Source organism: Heptranchias perlo, chromosome 9, assembly GCF_035084215.1.
Source record: "Heptranchias perlo isolate sHepPer1 chromosome 9, sHepPer1.hap1, whole genome shotgun sequence".
Taxonomy (NCBI): Eukaryota; Metazoa; Chordata; class Chondrichthyes; order Hexanchiformes; family Hexanchidae; genus Heptranchias; species Heptranchias perlo.
In genome coordinates this window covers 58,842,995-58,855,598 of record NC_090333.1, presented here as the reverse complement: position 1 = coordinate 58,855,598, position 12,604 = coordinate 58,842,995, and the positions used below count along the sequence as shown (strand labels likewise).

The following is a 12,604-nucleotide window of genomic DNA, read 5'->3' as shown; positions in this document are numbered from 1 at the left end:
CCAAGATCAGTTTGCTTACGGCAGCATAACCCAATGCAGGCTGTAATAATTCAATCCTGAGGATTGGTGTGTTTTGTTCACAGGGGCCCCCTGGTGGTGGAGGTCCTCCAGGAACACCGATAATGCCAAGTCCAGCAGGTACAGCTTTACACCTGAGTCGCTCAATACTGATGTTAAAATCTTAAACACATGCTAGTCTTAACTACTTTCCAAGATTTCACATGACAACATTTGCAGGTACCACATTTTAACCTAATGAATGTCCTGTCAGTAAACCGTTTTTAAAAATCAGAGCCTTGCCTGCTTTTTCTCCCAGTATTTTTTCTTCAAACAGTAAGTGCTGATCACACTATTTTGGCACTGACTGGGAGAAGGCCAACGATATGAGATTAATAATTCTCTATTGATGGGCTCCCCTATGTGTTGGACTCAGTAAGTACTCCAAGCTAATTCCATCAATTGTGTCATCAGCACTCACCGCATGGTTTAATTACCTGTTTAATTGCACAGTTAGGATAAATTAACCTTTTGATCATAAATAATATTTTCTTTAAAGCACAATGCAATCACACTTAAATTTGATACAATTCAGAAACGAGATGTTGTAAAATGTAATGTTTCTCGGAGCTGCATGTTTAACTTTTATACTGAATGAATTGGACTTGAAATTGCTCTGGCGAGTCTCTGAAGGAACATTTAGGTTTTGATTATTTTTTAAAATCCAAATAGGCGGGTTTTGGTTTCTACAATCAAAGAGCATGTTTGAGTCACTTTTGTTAACCAGTGTGGAGTCCAGAGCTTTTGGTGTAAAGTGCCTGGTTTTACATAGTCTAATTTTTTTTTCTGTGTTCAATGTAATAAATTGATGAATGAGGTTAAAGTTGTTACTTTTTGGTATTCGGTTTCAGTGACCGGATCCCATGAATTACTGGGGGTCATCACTGGTCTGTTATAATTAAGTGATAGGAAGACTGCACTTTTAATTCATTGTATCACCAACCTACTTGAAATATTTCATTACTAAGAAGATTAGGAACAAATGGTGAGATGCTACACCAAATTCAATCCATTACAATAGAAACTGAATGAATTTTACAGCTTTTGCTTCTTCAAGGATTACGATTAACTTTTAAGATCCCTTATTCTTTTAAACCTGTTAGTCTCTCAGTGAGCGGCTAGGAGGAGATGGCCTAAAAGTGCAAAGGAACAGACTATCATTGGCAATTCACTGTAATTTGGGGTGCTTCTTTGATTAAGTTCTTTTAACTGCGCTCCCTTATGCGTTGGGGCTCAGTAACTATTAAAAGATGGTCATTGTCAGAACTCAGTTAAACAATTTAAAAAAAATAAGATGCTAAAGTTGAATGAAATTCTTGATGTTTTTAAGAGAGATCCTGATCTCTCCCTCAATAAAAAGTTAGTTAATCCACACAGTGCTGCACACTAGCATGGGTGATCATGTTTTCTAGTTCAACTAGAGTCTGAGCTGGTGGCAAACTGCAAGTTCAGCAATGTTTACTGTGGTGCACTTGTGTGGTGAAAATAGCTGAATTATGAACAAAGTAACCAAAAAAACTATTTCAACACCAAATGATTTGAGTCTCGATAAAGGCAGATCTTGGGTTTAAAGGATGCTTGAGACCAAGAAACCCAGGGAGCTTCCCATGCAAGTGTTGCATGCTTAACTTGTATGAATGGAGGCTGAGTTAATTGCGCTGAGTTAATTGCACTGACTACTTCTTCCTCAAATACAGATTCAACGAATTCCAGTGACAACATGTACACAATGATTAATCCAGTGCCACCCGGAGGAAGTCGATCAAATGTAAGTTTAGTTTCCACAAGCAAAAAAAAATGCACCAACTGGGGAAAACCCCTTGATTCATCACAATTCATATCGCAACAGAAACAAAAATGCCAATGTTTTTTTGCTTTAAAGTATGGTACATAAAGCACAAAATTGAAATTTAGGCTTAAAACAATTCAATTAATTGTAAAGATAAAAAGAATGAAATAGAAAATGCTGGAATTACACAGCAGGTCCATTAGCATCTGGAAAGAGAAAAGACGAGATGAATGTTTTGGGTGTGGCCTCTTCAGAATCTACAATTAATTGTGCCTTCATTTTAAAAGTCTCCTCAAACTTGTTTATTGCCAAAGTCTCAATGTACTCTTAGTGGCCATCTTAAGCAGATTGTTTGCCATTTGTCACTGAACTGCAACAGCCATAGGAATTGTGAACGTGTATTTTTATTTTATTTTCCTTTTTGTTTTTTCCTTCCAGTTCCCATTGGGGCCTGGCTCCGAGGGTCCCATGGGTGGAATGGGAGGAATTGAGCCACATCACATGAATGGATCATTAGGTAAGTTGCCTCCCTACCTGGAATAACGTTAGAGGGAAGCCTAAACAATCAGTGTTGAAACTGAAGCCTGTTCAGGAGAATAGAAATAATTGTAACAAAGAGGGCTTCTGAGTCCTTGGGTAAGAAGGAGGTACTGGAATCAGTAAGCAAGAAGAATTTGGATTCATTTACACGGAAGAGTGAAATATTTAAGTATGGTCACAGTGTACCTTACTGAATCTTGTTGCAAACAGTGATGGATTTTTCAACAATATTTTTCCAATATGGTCTTGTTAGACATGTATGGTGATTTGTAGAAAAAAGCACATTTTAAACTCAAAGTTTTTCTTGTTACTACCCTCAGGATCAGGAGATATGGACGGGATCCCTAAGGTATGAATCTAGTTCATTTACAATTTTTTTTGCACCATCTAAAGCAGATATAATGTCAATCATTTTAACATACATTCATTTTTCAGATCTTGTCCACATGTTACAGCTGCTTATATAATTTCCGTCTGGTTTTCTTTAAGTGTGCAAACAAATTGATCTCCGAAAAGGACCCCATGTTTATTGATCTCCTTTCCCCTGGCCACATGCTGGGCTGGTAGCAAGGCATCCCCGTGTGTAATCCGAGTCAGAGCATACTTTGGGTGTATGAAGTCTGCACAAAATTCCCTTTGGACCGCAGCCAGGGGAAAGGGGCGGGAGAAAAAAGTGAGTTAGTGATTAGGTAGAGGAACAGAGTTGATTAAATGACACAAGTGATAATGGTGTGACAAAAGGAGCAATAATGAGAGAAATTAGAGAAATAAAAGATGTGTCTGACACCCAGAGGCTGTGTGAATGGTTACAGCAGAATAGCAGAGGGGGAAGGAAGCATGGAAAATCTGGCTAAGTGGAGAAAGCTCCACTGGCCCAGGAGTGTGGTGGAAGAAAGGGGCAGGGAGACGCCAGGGGTACAGATCATCCTGAGCATCAGCCTACAAACTCCCTCAATCCCAGAAGCACCAGTGCACCCATCCTACGTCACTAGCACCTACTGTCTGAGGGAAAATGGGAGCTGTGGTTATTAAAGTCAATGTTAAAGTCAGAAGAATGTGAAGTGCCTAGTAGAAAAATTATGTGCTGTTCCTCGTGTTTACGTTGAGCTTCTTTGGAACAGTGTAGGATTCCAAGGACAGAGAGATCACAATGGGAATGGGATGGAGAATTAAAGTGGTAAACCACCAGATTTTCCATTGTTCCTTCCCCATCTGCAGTTCCACTGGATCCATTTTCTCTCTCTCCACAGATGCTGCCTGACCTGCTGAGTGTTTCCAGCATTTTCTGTTTTTATTACACATTCTCTGGGTCTCATATTTATCTTTTATTTCTCTAATTTCTCTCATTATTGCCTCCATTTGTCTTCCATCATCATCACTTCTGTCATTTAATCATCTCCTGTCCTTCACCTAATCATAGACCTCTCTTTTCCCTTTTTTCTCCCCGCCCCCTTTTCCTGGCTCTCTTCCTCCTATTGAACTGTTCATCCGTAACATCTTGTTCTGACAATAGGTCTTCGACCTGAAACATTAACCCTACCTTTCTCCACAGATGCTGCCTGAACTGCTGAGTATTTCCAGCATTTTTCTGTTTTTGTTTCAGATTTTTAGCATCTGCAGAATTTTGTTTTTTGTCCCTTTGGACCATCCCGATTTGGGGAGTGGAACAGCAGCAACCCCAGGGCTCTCAACCCTCTGGTTAAGAACCACTGCTGTAATCCAGTGACAGACTTTTAAAGGTCTAACTACTGACCTTTTTTAAATACAAACTCTGTACAGAATGTTGAATGGCATTGCTCCTCTCTCCCTGTGAGCCGATGTGCCATGTGATGAGATTAAAACCTGGTCAATAGAAGACCGTACATTGAGAGCACCGGGAGAGAAACACATTATGTTGAAGGCAAGAATTTGGATTTTAACAAGGATGTGCAAGTCACTGAAATTTAAAGTTGCTATTTAGTGACTGTATGCTTTGGGTTCGCTTGCTACAGCTGGTACCCTGGTTATATTTTTTCAGGGGACAATTGACCTTGTTTTATTGACAGTGAAATTATTTAATTTCCAGAACTCTCCCAACAACATGAGCAGCATTACTAATCCTCCAGGCACTCCAAGGGATGACGGTGAATTAGGAGGCAATTTTCTCCACTCCTTCCAAAATGATAATGTGAGTATGTGTGAATTCCAGAGAAAAGTACTTGCTAACACAAATAACCATTGCAGATTTTGCTTGATGTTCTTTTGGAGAAAAACTGAAGCTTCATATCAGTCATATTTCCTTTTCTGGCATATTCATTAAAATACATTTTCTTTAAAGTTACAAGATAACAATGTTTGAGGGTTGATTATACCTGCTATGGCTTTACACAAAACTGTCTGTATTAGAGTTGATAGAAATAATAAAACATTTGTCTCCTTGAAAACTTCTTGACTGTATGGCCAATACAACCGAATTTCAACCGAAAACCTAAAACTGAGCAGTGCAGAGCAGGAAGGTCCCGGGTTTGAGTTTTCAATCTGTGCAGAGGTAGCCAACCTCAGCCTAGGTGGCAAAAGCAGACTACAATAAGCCGCAGAATCCCTGGGTTAAAGAGGAGAGAAAGTATGAGTGTGGCCATTAGGCAAGAACAGGATTGGGTGTGGTTGTGATGGCCCTCCACCGCTGAATAGATCATAGAATTTTACAGCACAGAAGGAGGCTATTTGGCCCTTTGTGCTCATGTCTGCTGTCTGCAAGAACCATCCAATTAGTCCCTTTCCCCATACCCTTTAAAATGTTTCTTTTTAAACCCAGTTTCTCTAGCTCCTCCCTATAGCTGAGTATGAAACGCTTGGAGGGCTGTTGGTGCTTATTAAACCAAAGCCCAACATGAGTCATTGCCCTTGGGGGAAAAATAATAAGGAAAGAAAAATGGAGATTGTAAAAATTCCTTTTAAAAATAGACATTTATTTTAATCCCTAAATGCTGTTAGTTTCCCTTTTTTTTAAAACAGGAACACTGTTTCAAAGAGCACAAAAGACAGTACTGTTCATATGTGAATAGGCTGGGAATTACTTAGCTGTAGATAGAAATCAGTAAATTCCCAAAAATGCTCAGCTGGAGAGGAAAACCTTAATTGAAAAGAAGTGACTTTTAATATCAGAAATTGAAGATCTAGGTGCTTCAGTAAAGCATGCTAAATTGCTGATCTCGAGCATGTCTCTGGAGGGAATGCTGAATGGAAGGACCAGCCTTGGGGGAGGGTAGAGAATGGGGAGGGGGTTAAGGGAAGGTTAGGAGTTATTCTCGGGCTGCTGGCTTGGAGCTCCTGGTATTCATTGGCGGAGATCCATAACTCGGTTGCTCAGCCTTCTCTCGGTGACAAAGAAAGAACTAAACATGTCTTTAAATGAGGGAGTTACTCCCTCCACTGCAGTGGGGGTTGAATAATTGCTTGTAGCGTAGGGGCTAAACAGCCAATCTCAACAAACTATATTTGCAGGTCTGCCATGTTTAGTAGAACCCAGATTTTCTGAATTGGTCTGATATAAGATGTATGGTTCCAACTCGTGTAATCTTTGTCACTTTCTTTCAGTATTCCCCCAGCATGACGATGAGCGTGTGATTTTTCCCCTTCCCCCTTCTCCAGGACAAGAATGACGAGACGGCTGCCCTCTGGAAGATTAAAGAACGTATGCAAGAAGCAGTTCAACGTGTTGACGAGGAACTGGGGGCAAAACCCCAATTTTGAGTTTCACGCAATAAAAAGGCTGAACTTCTTTTATTCCATAAACATGAAGGACAAAAAAAAAGATTCAAGACATAAAACCCTTCTCCTGGAAGGACTGTACGTTACACATCGCATCTTTTTGAAGCAAAGAAAAAAATTTAAAAGCCTCTAGCACCCGAACAGACCTCCTCCGCTTCATCCTCTGAACCCGTGTATCTTTGTGCTGAACTGACTAAGGCGCTAGTCTAGGTATAAGATCCGATGTTGTCCATATTGTAGCCATTTTATCTGGGACATTTACACAATGTGGTTTACTTTCGAAGGCCCTTTTTTTTTTGGTGGCGCAAATTATTTTTTTCTTGCTTCTGTGAGCCTTCCCTCCAGGCGCAAGGTGTTAATCAGTGGCTTGTTCCATACCTGTGTAGCTGAACGATGATTTGCGCAGTGGGTTCCAGTTTGAGAGGATCGTATATCTTTTTCCCACCTCCCGCTATCCCGCTCCCCCCCTCCCCCGCGCCCACACGTACATGCACACCTCGAATCTGGATCGGTTCATTCCTCTGTTACTTCCCTTTATCGATCCAGAGGAACACTCTGTACGCAAGAAAGAGGCAACTGCAGACACGTGATTGAGAGAGGAAAATAAACAGTTTTAGTGGCACTACAATCGTGCTGGGATCTCTGTACAGTTACACACTACCTGTAGATGGTCTTTTGTTTAATCCCACTTCTATACAATGTGTATCAAGTTATGTAAAATATTATCTTGCCTGGACAACCCTTGTGCTGATTCTTGATAACATTGTAGCTGTTCTGTGTTTCTTACCTTGTAGTCTGGTTATAAAAAAGAAAAAATTCTACATTGTAGTTTTGTGTTCAATATTTGTTGCTAATGTTTTATTGAGGGATGTTTTTTCTGCACCCCTTTACAGAGTTTTCAGGAACGTCAACTGTGTTTATTGTGCTGACTGCAGGATATGGGATGTTAACATACTTTGTTTTTGTTTTTTGGGGGGTGGTGGGGGTTGGGGGAATAGCAGGATCTTTCTAAATGAATTGCCTTTTTAGATGTGTTTAAAATCATTCTAACTGTGTTTAGCTGTAGAGTCGCTGAACGAGTATGTAAATCTCCTATTTGCAGTCAGATTGGAACATACTGATGAAATTTTGGTGTTTTACTGTAGATTTCGGTCTCCAGGAAATCGTGCATTTTAAACTGAGAAAAAAGAAAAAAAAGACAAGTCTGGCAAATGTAATTTTACAAATTCGCTAAATTATTGTCTTCATTGGGATGGTTTTGAATGAAACGGTTCTTTTCTCCAACGCTGTAATAAATATAAACATAAAACTTAATTTTGATTCTTTTCTGCTAACTTGTTGACCCTTTGCTATCTTAAAGATTGTTTGACGAAGTATTGATAATTTCTGACCTTTAAAGGATTTTAGCAAAATTTGAAATTGCCATTGAAATAAATTCCTTCTGCATTGTGTGGAAGCGTAAAATGCAGTAGGCTGCAGCAGAGCTGGACATGGATGTGTTTGTGAGAAAGGGGAGCATGCTGTCAGATGCTCATGCAAGACGAGAAGGCTCCGTGTCACATCAGGAAAAACTCTTCGGAACTTTCAGCTGAATAGAACAAAGGAAATTAATTATGAAAGTAACAAGCTGTGGAGAGTGCCCGGATTAAACTGTCAGGTACAGGTACAGGCACTGGGTGCACAGTGGGTCAGGTCAGCAAAGTGCACCTTCACCTGTGTAGTCAGGGTTTGAATCCAGACCAAGATGATGCCACCCAAGCCTTTTCTGTCTGCTGGTTATGCTCAGATGAATTTGAGAAGCCTCGGCTCAATTTGTAAAGGGGGGCCTGCAGCACAAATTGTCCGAATCGGAAACAAAGTTGGCGCACTCAAAGGACATAGGACGGTATGGGAAATGGAAATTTCATATTGGTACAGCGGGGGATGGTGTTTAGAGGTACAGGCAGAACAGAATTAGCTGTGATCAGAATCTTTATCCCTTTTTATGTGAACCATTTTGATATGTTTGGGAGACCTGTTCAAGGTGCTATATAAATATATTTTGCCTTTCTTTTCTACTAGCCTGATGTAGGAGTGTTGATGCTGGGTGCCTGAAATAGAAAAGTATTCCATTCTCGAGCATTAACATTCCTCACCTGGAGTGTAAAATTTCACAACAAAATGTTGAGGGAGTGGGCTAACAGATTCTGACTCGAATAGGGAGATTTTTTTTTGAATGGGAAGGTGCAATTGAATGGAATGGGGAGGCAGAATTTGGAAGAGAATTTAAAATGAATTGAAAACCACAGAAATGAGGAAATAGAAACCAGATTAAAATGAACTGATAACTAGCATCAGTTCCATTCAGTGTTTATTTTTGAGTTTTGACTGACGTTTAAATTTCCCTATCCTTTGGGTAAAATACAGATTTTTGTATGAAATTTGGCTCATCACCGATGTTTGAGCTAGTTTTTCATCTGGAGCATCCACTGTATTCCAATTTTCTTGCTTTTTCCCTGTAGCCTTTTATATTCCTTTTCAAATCCAATTCATTTTTAAGTGACATTAAAAATGTCCTCAATAGCCACTTGTGGTAAAATATTCTGTTCTAATTTTTTTAAAAGTACTTCCAACTGTCTGCCTTCATTGTTCTAGTGATAATCCTGAGTCTTCACCCCGTTATTGATTTGTCAACCAGTGGAGCCAGTCTTCCATCATTTACCCTCTCAAAACCTTTCATAATTTTGAAAATTAAAATAATTGGTATTAGGTGGAGAGCCTCACCCAGACACAATACACAGATGAAATCTCCAAGGATACAAAGTGGCATTGATCATGAGAAGGGCATGTGACAAAACTGGTCCACAAGAAACAGAGGGGGTGGAAAAGGAATGAAAATCCCAAATAACGCATTGTTCTAGCACGTGTTAACCAAACTAAGCTCCATTAAGTCAATGCATTCTCCTGCATGTACCAGGTGACCAGATTGTACAGCAACTTCACTGAATAAATGTATATTTCATGACTTTAAAGTGGGGGGGGAGGAAATAAATTGTAGAACAAGAGTACAGACCAAAAGAGAAATTGTAGAAAGTAAAAAAAAACAGCAATAGAGGGCAAGGCAGAAAATAAAATAAATACAAAAAAAACATGCTGAAATAAAATAATATGGTTAAAGAAATGAGAGATGGATACAAAGAAAATTAGCTTCTAAACTGCACAAAAGACAAATAAATATTAAGGAAAGACAGAAGTCGAATGCATGAAAAACAATGAAGTCAAAAAAAAGTGGCAGAAATAGTGAGTGAGCGAATGTTACGCATATGCATTTTCTGTGCAATGTGTAACCGTGGACTACTCGGTTTTGAAGTTGATGTAAATAATATTGGGCCTCTTCTGTTGTCTATGCGCATTGCTGCATGGAGTGACAGACTACTGTAATAGTGCAAGTATGGGAAAACATCCTTTTTGTAATTTCACAGTTGCCCAATGGAGCATTCATTGACTGCGAGGTGTGGCAGTTAATGAAAACTAGGGATACATGAATAGTGTAGTTGAAGTTGATGAAATTGAGTATTTTTTTAAAAAAGTGTTCGATATGTTGACTGTGATTTCCTTTACTGCGGTCAGTACAAAAAGATACCACGGTTCAATTTTGGTGGGGAAACCTAGTTGAAGAGTCACGGTCGATTAGTGCAGAACATTACCACAGTTGAAAAGTATAGGGGTGAAGAAAAATCAAGAAATAATTAGATGAGGCAAATCTTGGGTGTTAAAAGCCAGTAGATTACTGGGGAGAGTGTCAAGACCAAGAAGTTCTAGTTTTCATGTGCTATCATTAGAAATAAAAGAATTGATTTGAAATGTTCCTTTTGGTGTTGGTCTTGATGAAATTCCAAGATAGATACACAATTTAAGTATTCAAATTTGGCCAAAAAAAATAGTTTGTATGATAGCAGTGCTGCCCTTAGACAGCGCTTTTGTTTGATAACGCTCCTGTGACGAACCTTGGAACGTTTCACTACATTAAAGGTGCTATATAAATGCAAGTTGTTGCTTGTCTTGAATTATACAGGGCCAAAGCTAATGCTGGAGCTTGTGGGTAAAGGTTACAAAGCACTAAATGAAATGCATGTAGTGATTGTCTCCCATGTTTTAGTTGTAACTCTTGTGCATGCCTGATACAAGGTGCGAATAATGCAAAGGAACATGTTAACTTGCCTTTAATAAAACTCATTAACTGTTCTTACAATAACTCTTAACGTTAACAGCCTGGGGAAACAGATTTAAAAAGGGAGAGAAACATTTTAACAATTTAAGTCATAGAATTTTGAGCTTCTGAACATCTGAGAATACCAAAGCATATTTTCTCTTCCTTCCCCCCACTCCTCTCCTTTTCCTTTATCACTACATACCTCACCTGTGGTTCTCGGGTGTATAATCTCCTCCAAGCCCTTTGTCCATGCTGCTCTTCAGCTAATAACCAGTGGTTCAATGAATGTGCCATTGATGGATAACAACTCCCCATAGCAGCATAGCTGAGATGAGGAATTCAGGGTGGTGGAAGGAATTGAACCTATGTCCTTACACTTTGATGTTGGGCAACAGGCCATGAACCCTTAAACAATGTACTTTTTAATTTTCCTCTCCTAAATGTGCTGACTCATGTTGGGTGCAGTTTCATGGTTGCTGGCAGCCCTTCAGAAACTTGATAATTTGTTCATGTATGGCAAGTAAGTTTGTATTATAGCAGTGCTGCCCATAGACAATGCTTGTCTTGGATTATACAGGGCCAAAGCTAATGCTGGGGCTTGCCGATAAGGGTAACAAATCTAAGAGGTTATTCAACTACAGATGGTATTGCAGTAATTTTCTGTTTTCACCCCACCACCCCTCACTTCCCTAGCCCAGGGATGCCACGGACAATTGTAGCACCCCAGTTGTCACTCAACTCGGCACAGAACAGGAATCAGATCTGGGACCTTCTCACGGGACAAATTTGAAGATTTTTATCAAGAAACTACTTAGCAATTCACATTCGATAGAGCTGATTGGCGCATTGTGAGAACGATAACTATAAGCAGATTTTTATCGGAACCAAAAAGTTAACTGAGGGAGATTCTAGAAAAATGTCTTTTTTTAAAAGAACCAAATTATTAGAATTGTAAAATGACTCATACGAGATGATACATATAATATGTCAGTTGTCAGACAGTCTGTTTCAGTCTTGCAGTGTCTGGTAGCGTTCTCACAAATTACCTTTGGTACAGCACTCAGAAAAGCTTTGGTGGGCAAAGATATGTACTTGGGTCGAATATATGTTTCTAACTTTTGATATTTAAAACAGTAATGAGGCTTTTAAGAATGTTTTGTCCTAATGTGATGTCATCAATGATTCTGACCCGAGTGGTAGCCTATATTTTATCTCTGAACTGCTAAAGTGTGACTTGTGTTGAATTGTCTTTGTTGGAAGAGATTATTCACTCATTGCATCAGTTGCCAATATATTGTACAGAACTATTCTAATTTCTTATGAAAACTGGTATTGTAATTTTCTGTGTTTATGAACCCTAAATACCCTTGTATCTCTTGCCAAATAATGGGAAATATATCCTCATGTTTGTTGTAGTGTATAAAATGTTAATTGCGTTGCTGAGATTCTTTTACCTCTGGGTTGCTTCTATTCCTGTAATTATCTGTTTTCTCACATTCCTGATCTTTACTGGCAGCAGTCATTAGCTTTACTGCACTTAGGGTTTCTCTTGTTTCTGAACCAAGACAGGTTGTCAAATGCACCACAGTATGTATTTTACAAAGATTCCTAAACCTTCCTATAATCCTAATAGTTTTAAAGTCTTGTCTGCCCAGGATGTTGTGTTGTGCCTGAGATTCTTTCTTTATAAAACTTACTTTAGAAAATTCAGCAGAAATGTGTGATTTGTAATTATACAGAATTGGATTTGCCAGTTAAATTATTCTTTATGGCAAAATGGTCAAATAACAGGTGCAATGAGCAAGTGAGCAGTGAAAGGAGGTGCAATTTATTCTTCCACAGAATGATAGTTGTAGGATAAATTACCAGTGAAAGCCACTGAAGGGAACAATATAAATAATTTCAATAGATAATTAAATGCATTTCTGGAGAGAGGAGGAATTGAGGAGTAGGGCACAAAGACTAGTAAAAGGTGTTGATCTACCAAAAGGAGTCAGGCTTGTTGGCTTTACTGGCTTCTTCCTGTTGCTGAAAATTCTTGCATTTTTATGATATTCAACCATACCAATCTGTCAGGAGGCCAGTTTAGAAGTCAGACCGATGATACAAGTTTGTAGAATCCAACCTTAAAAAATGGAATCTATTACAAGACTGAGATAAATTAAAATAGTAACCAAGGAATGTGTGAGAGTGCTAAAGATGAAAAGAGAGGGCTGTGTTCATGGTGCTGTGCCTACAGCTAATCACAGGTATGTCTAAGGGTGTGTACCGGATGG

The 12,604-nt window shown here is 39.1% G+C and overlaps 1 protein-coding gene across 8 annotated transcripts in view; it reads left to right on the top strand.

Moving 5' to 3' along the window:
* Positions 1-7,450, top strand: part of ssbp3a (single stranded DNA binding protein 3a) — a 138,400-nt gene extending 130,950 nt beyond the window's left edge. For 4 of the 8 annotated variants that reach the window (XM_067990563.1, XM_067990561.1, XM_067990559.1 and 1 more), the window contains 6 exons: positions 84-138; positions 1,755-1,825; positions 2,285-2,363; positions 2,707-2,735; positions 4,452-4,553; positions 6,017-7,450. In XM_067990563.1, coding sequence (XP_067846664.1) covers positions 84-138; positions 1,755-1,825; positions 2,285-2,363; positions 2,707-2,735; positions 4,452-4,553; positions 6,017-6,118 — 438 coding nt within the window. In that variant the 3' untranslated portion in view covers positions 6,119-7,450. Of the gene's footprint in view, positions 1-83; positions 139-1,754; positions 1,826-2,284; positions 2,364-2,706; positions 2,736-4,451; positions 4,554-5,962 lie in introns of all 8 variants that reach the window. The other 4 variants (XM_067990565.1, XM_067990564.1, XM_067990562.1 and 1 more) reach the window with 1 other exon arrangement.
* The last annotated feature ends 5,154 nt before the right edge of the window (positions 7,451-12,604 follow it).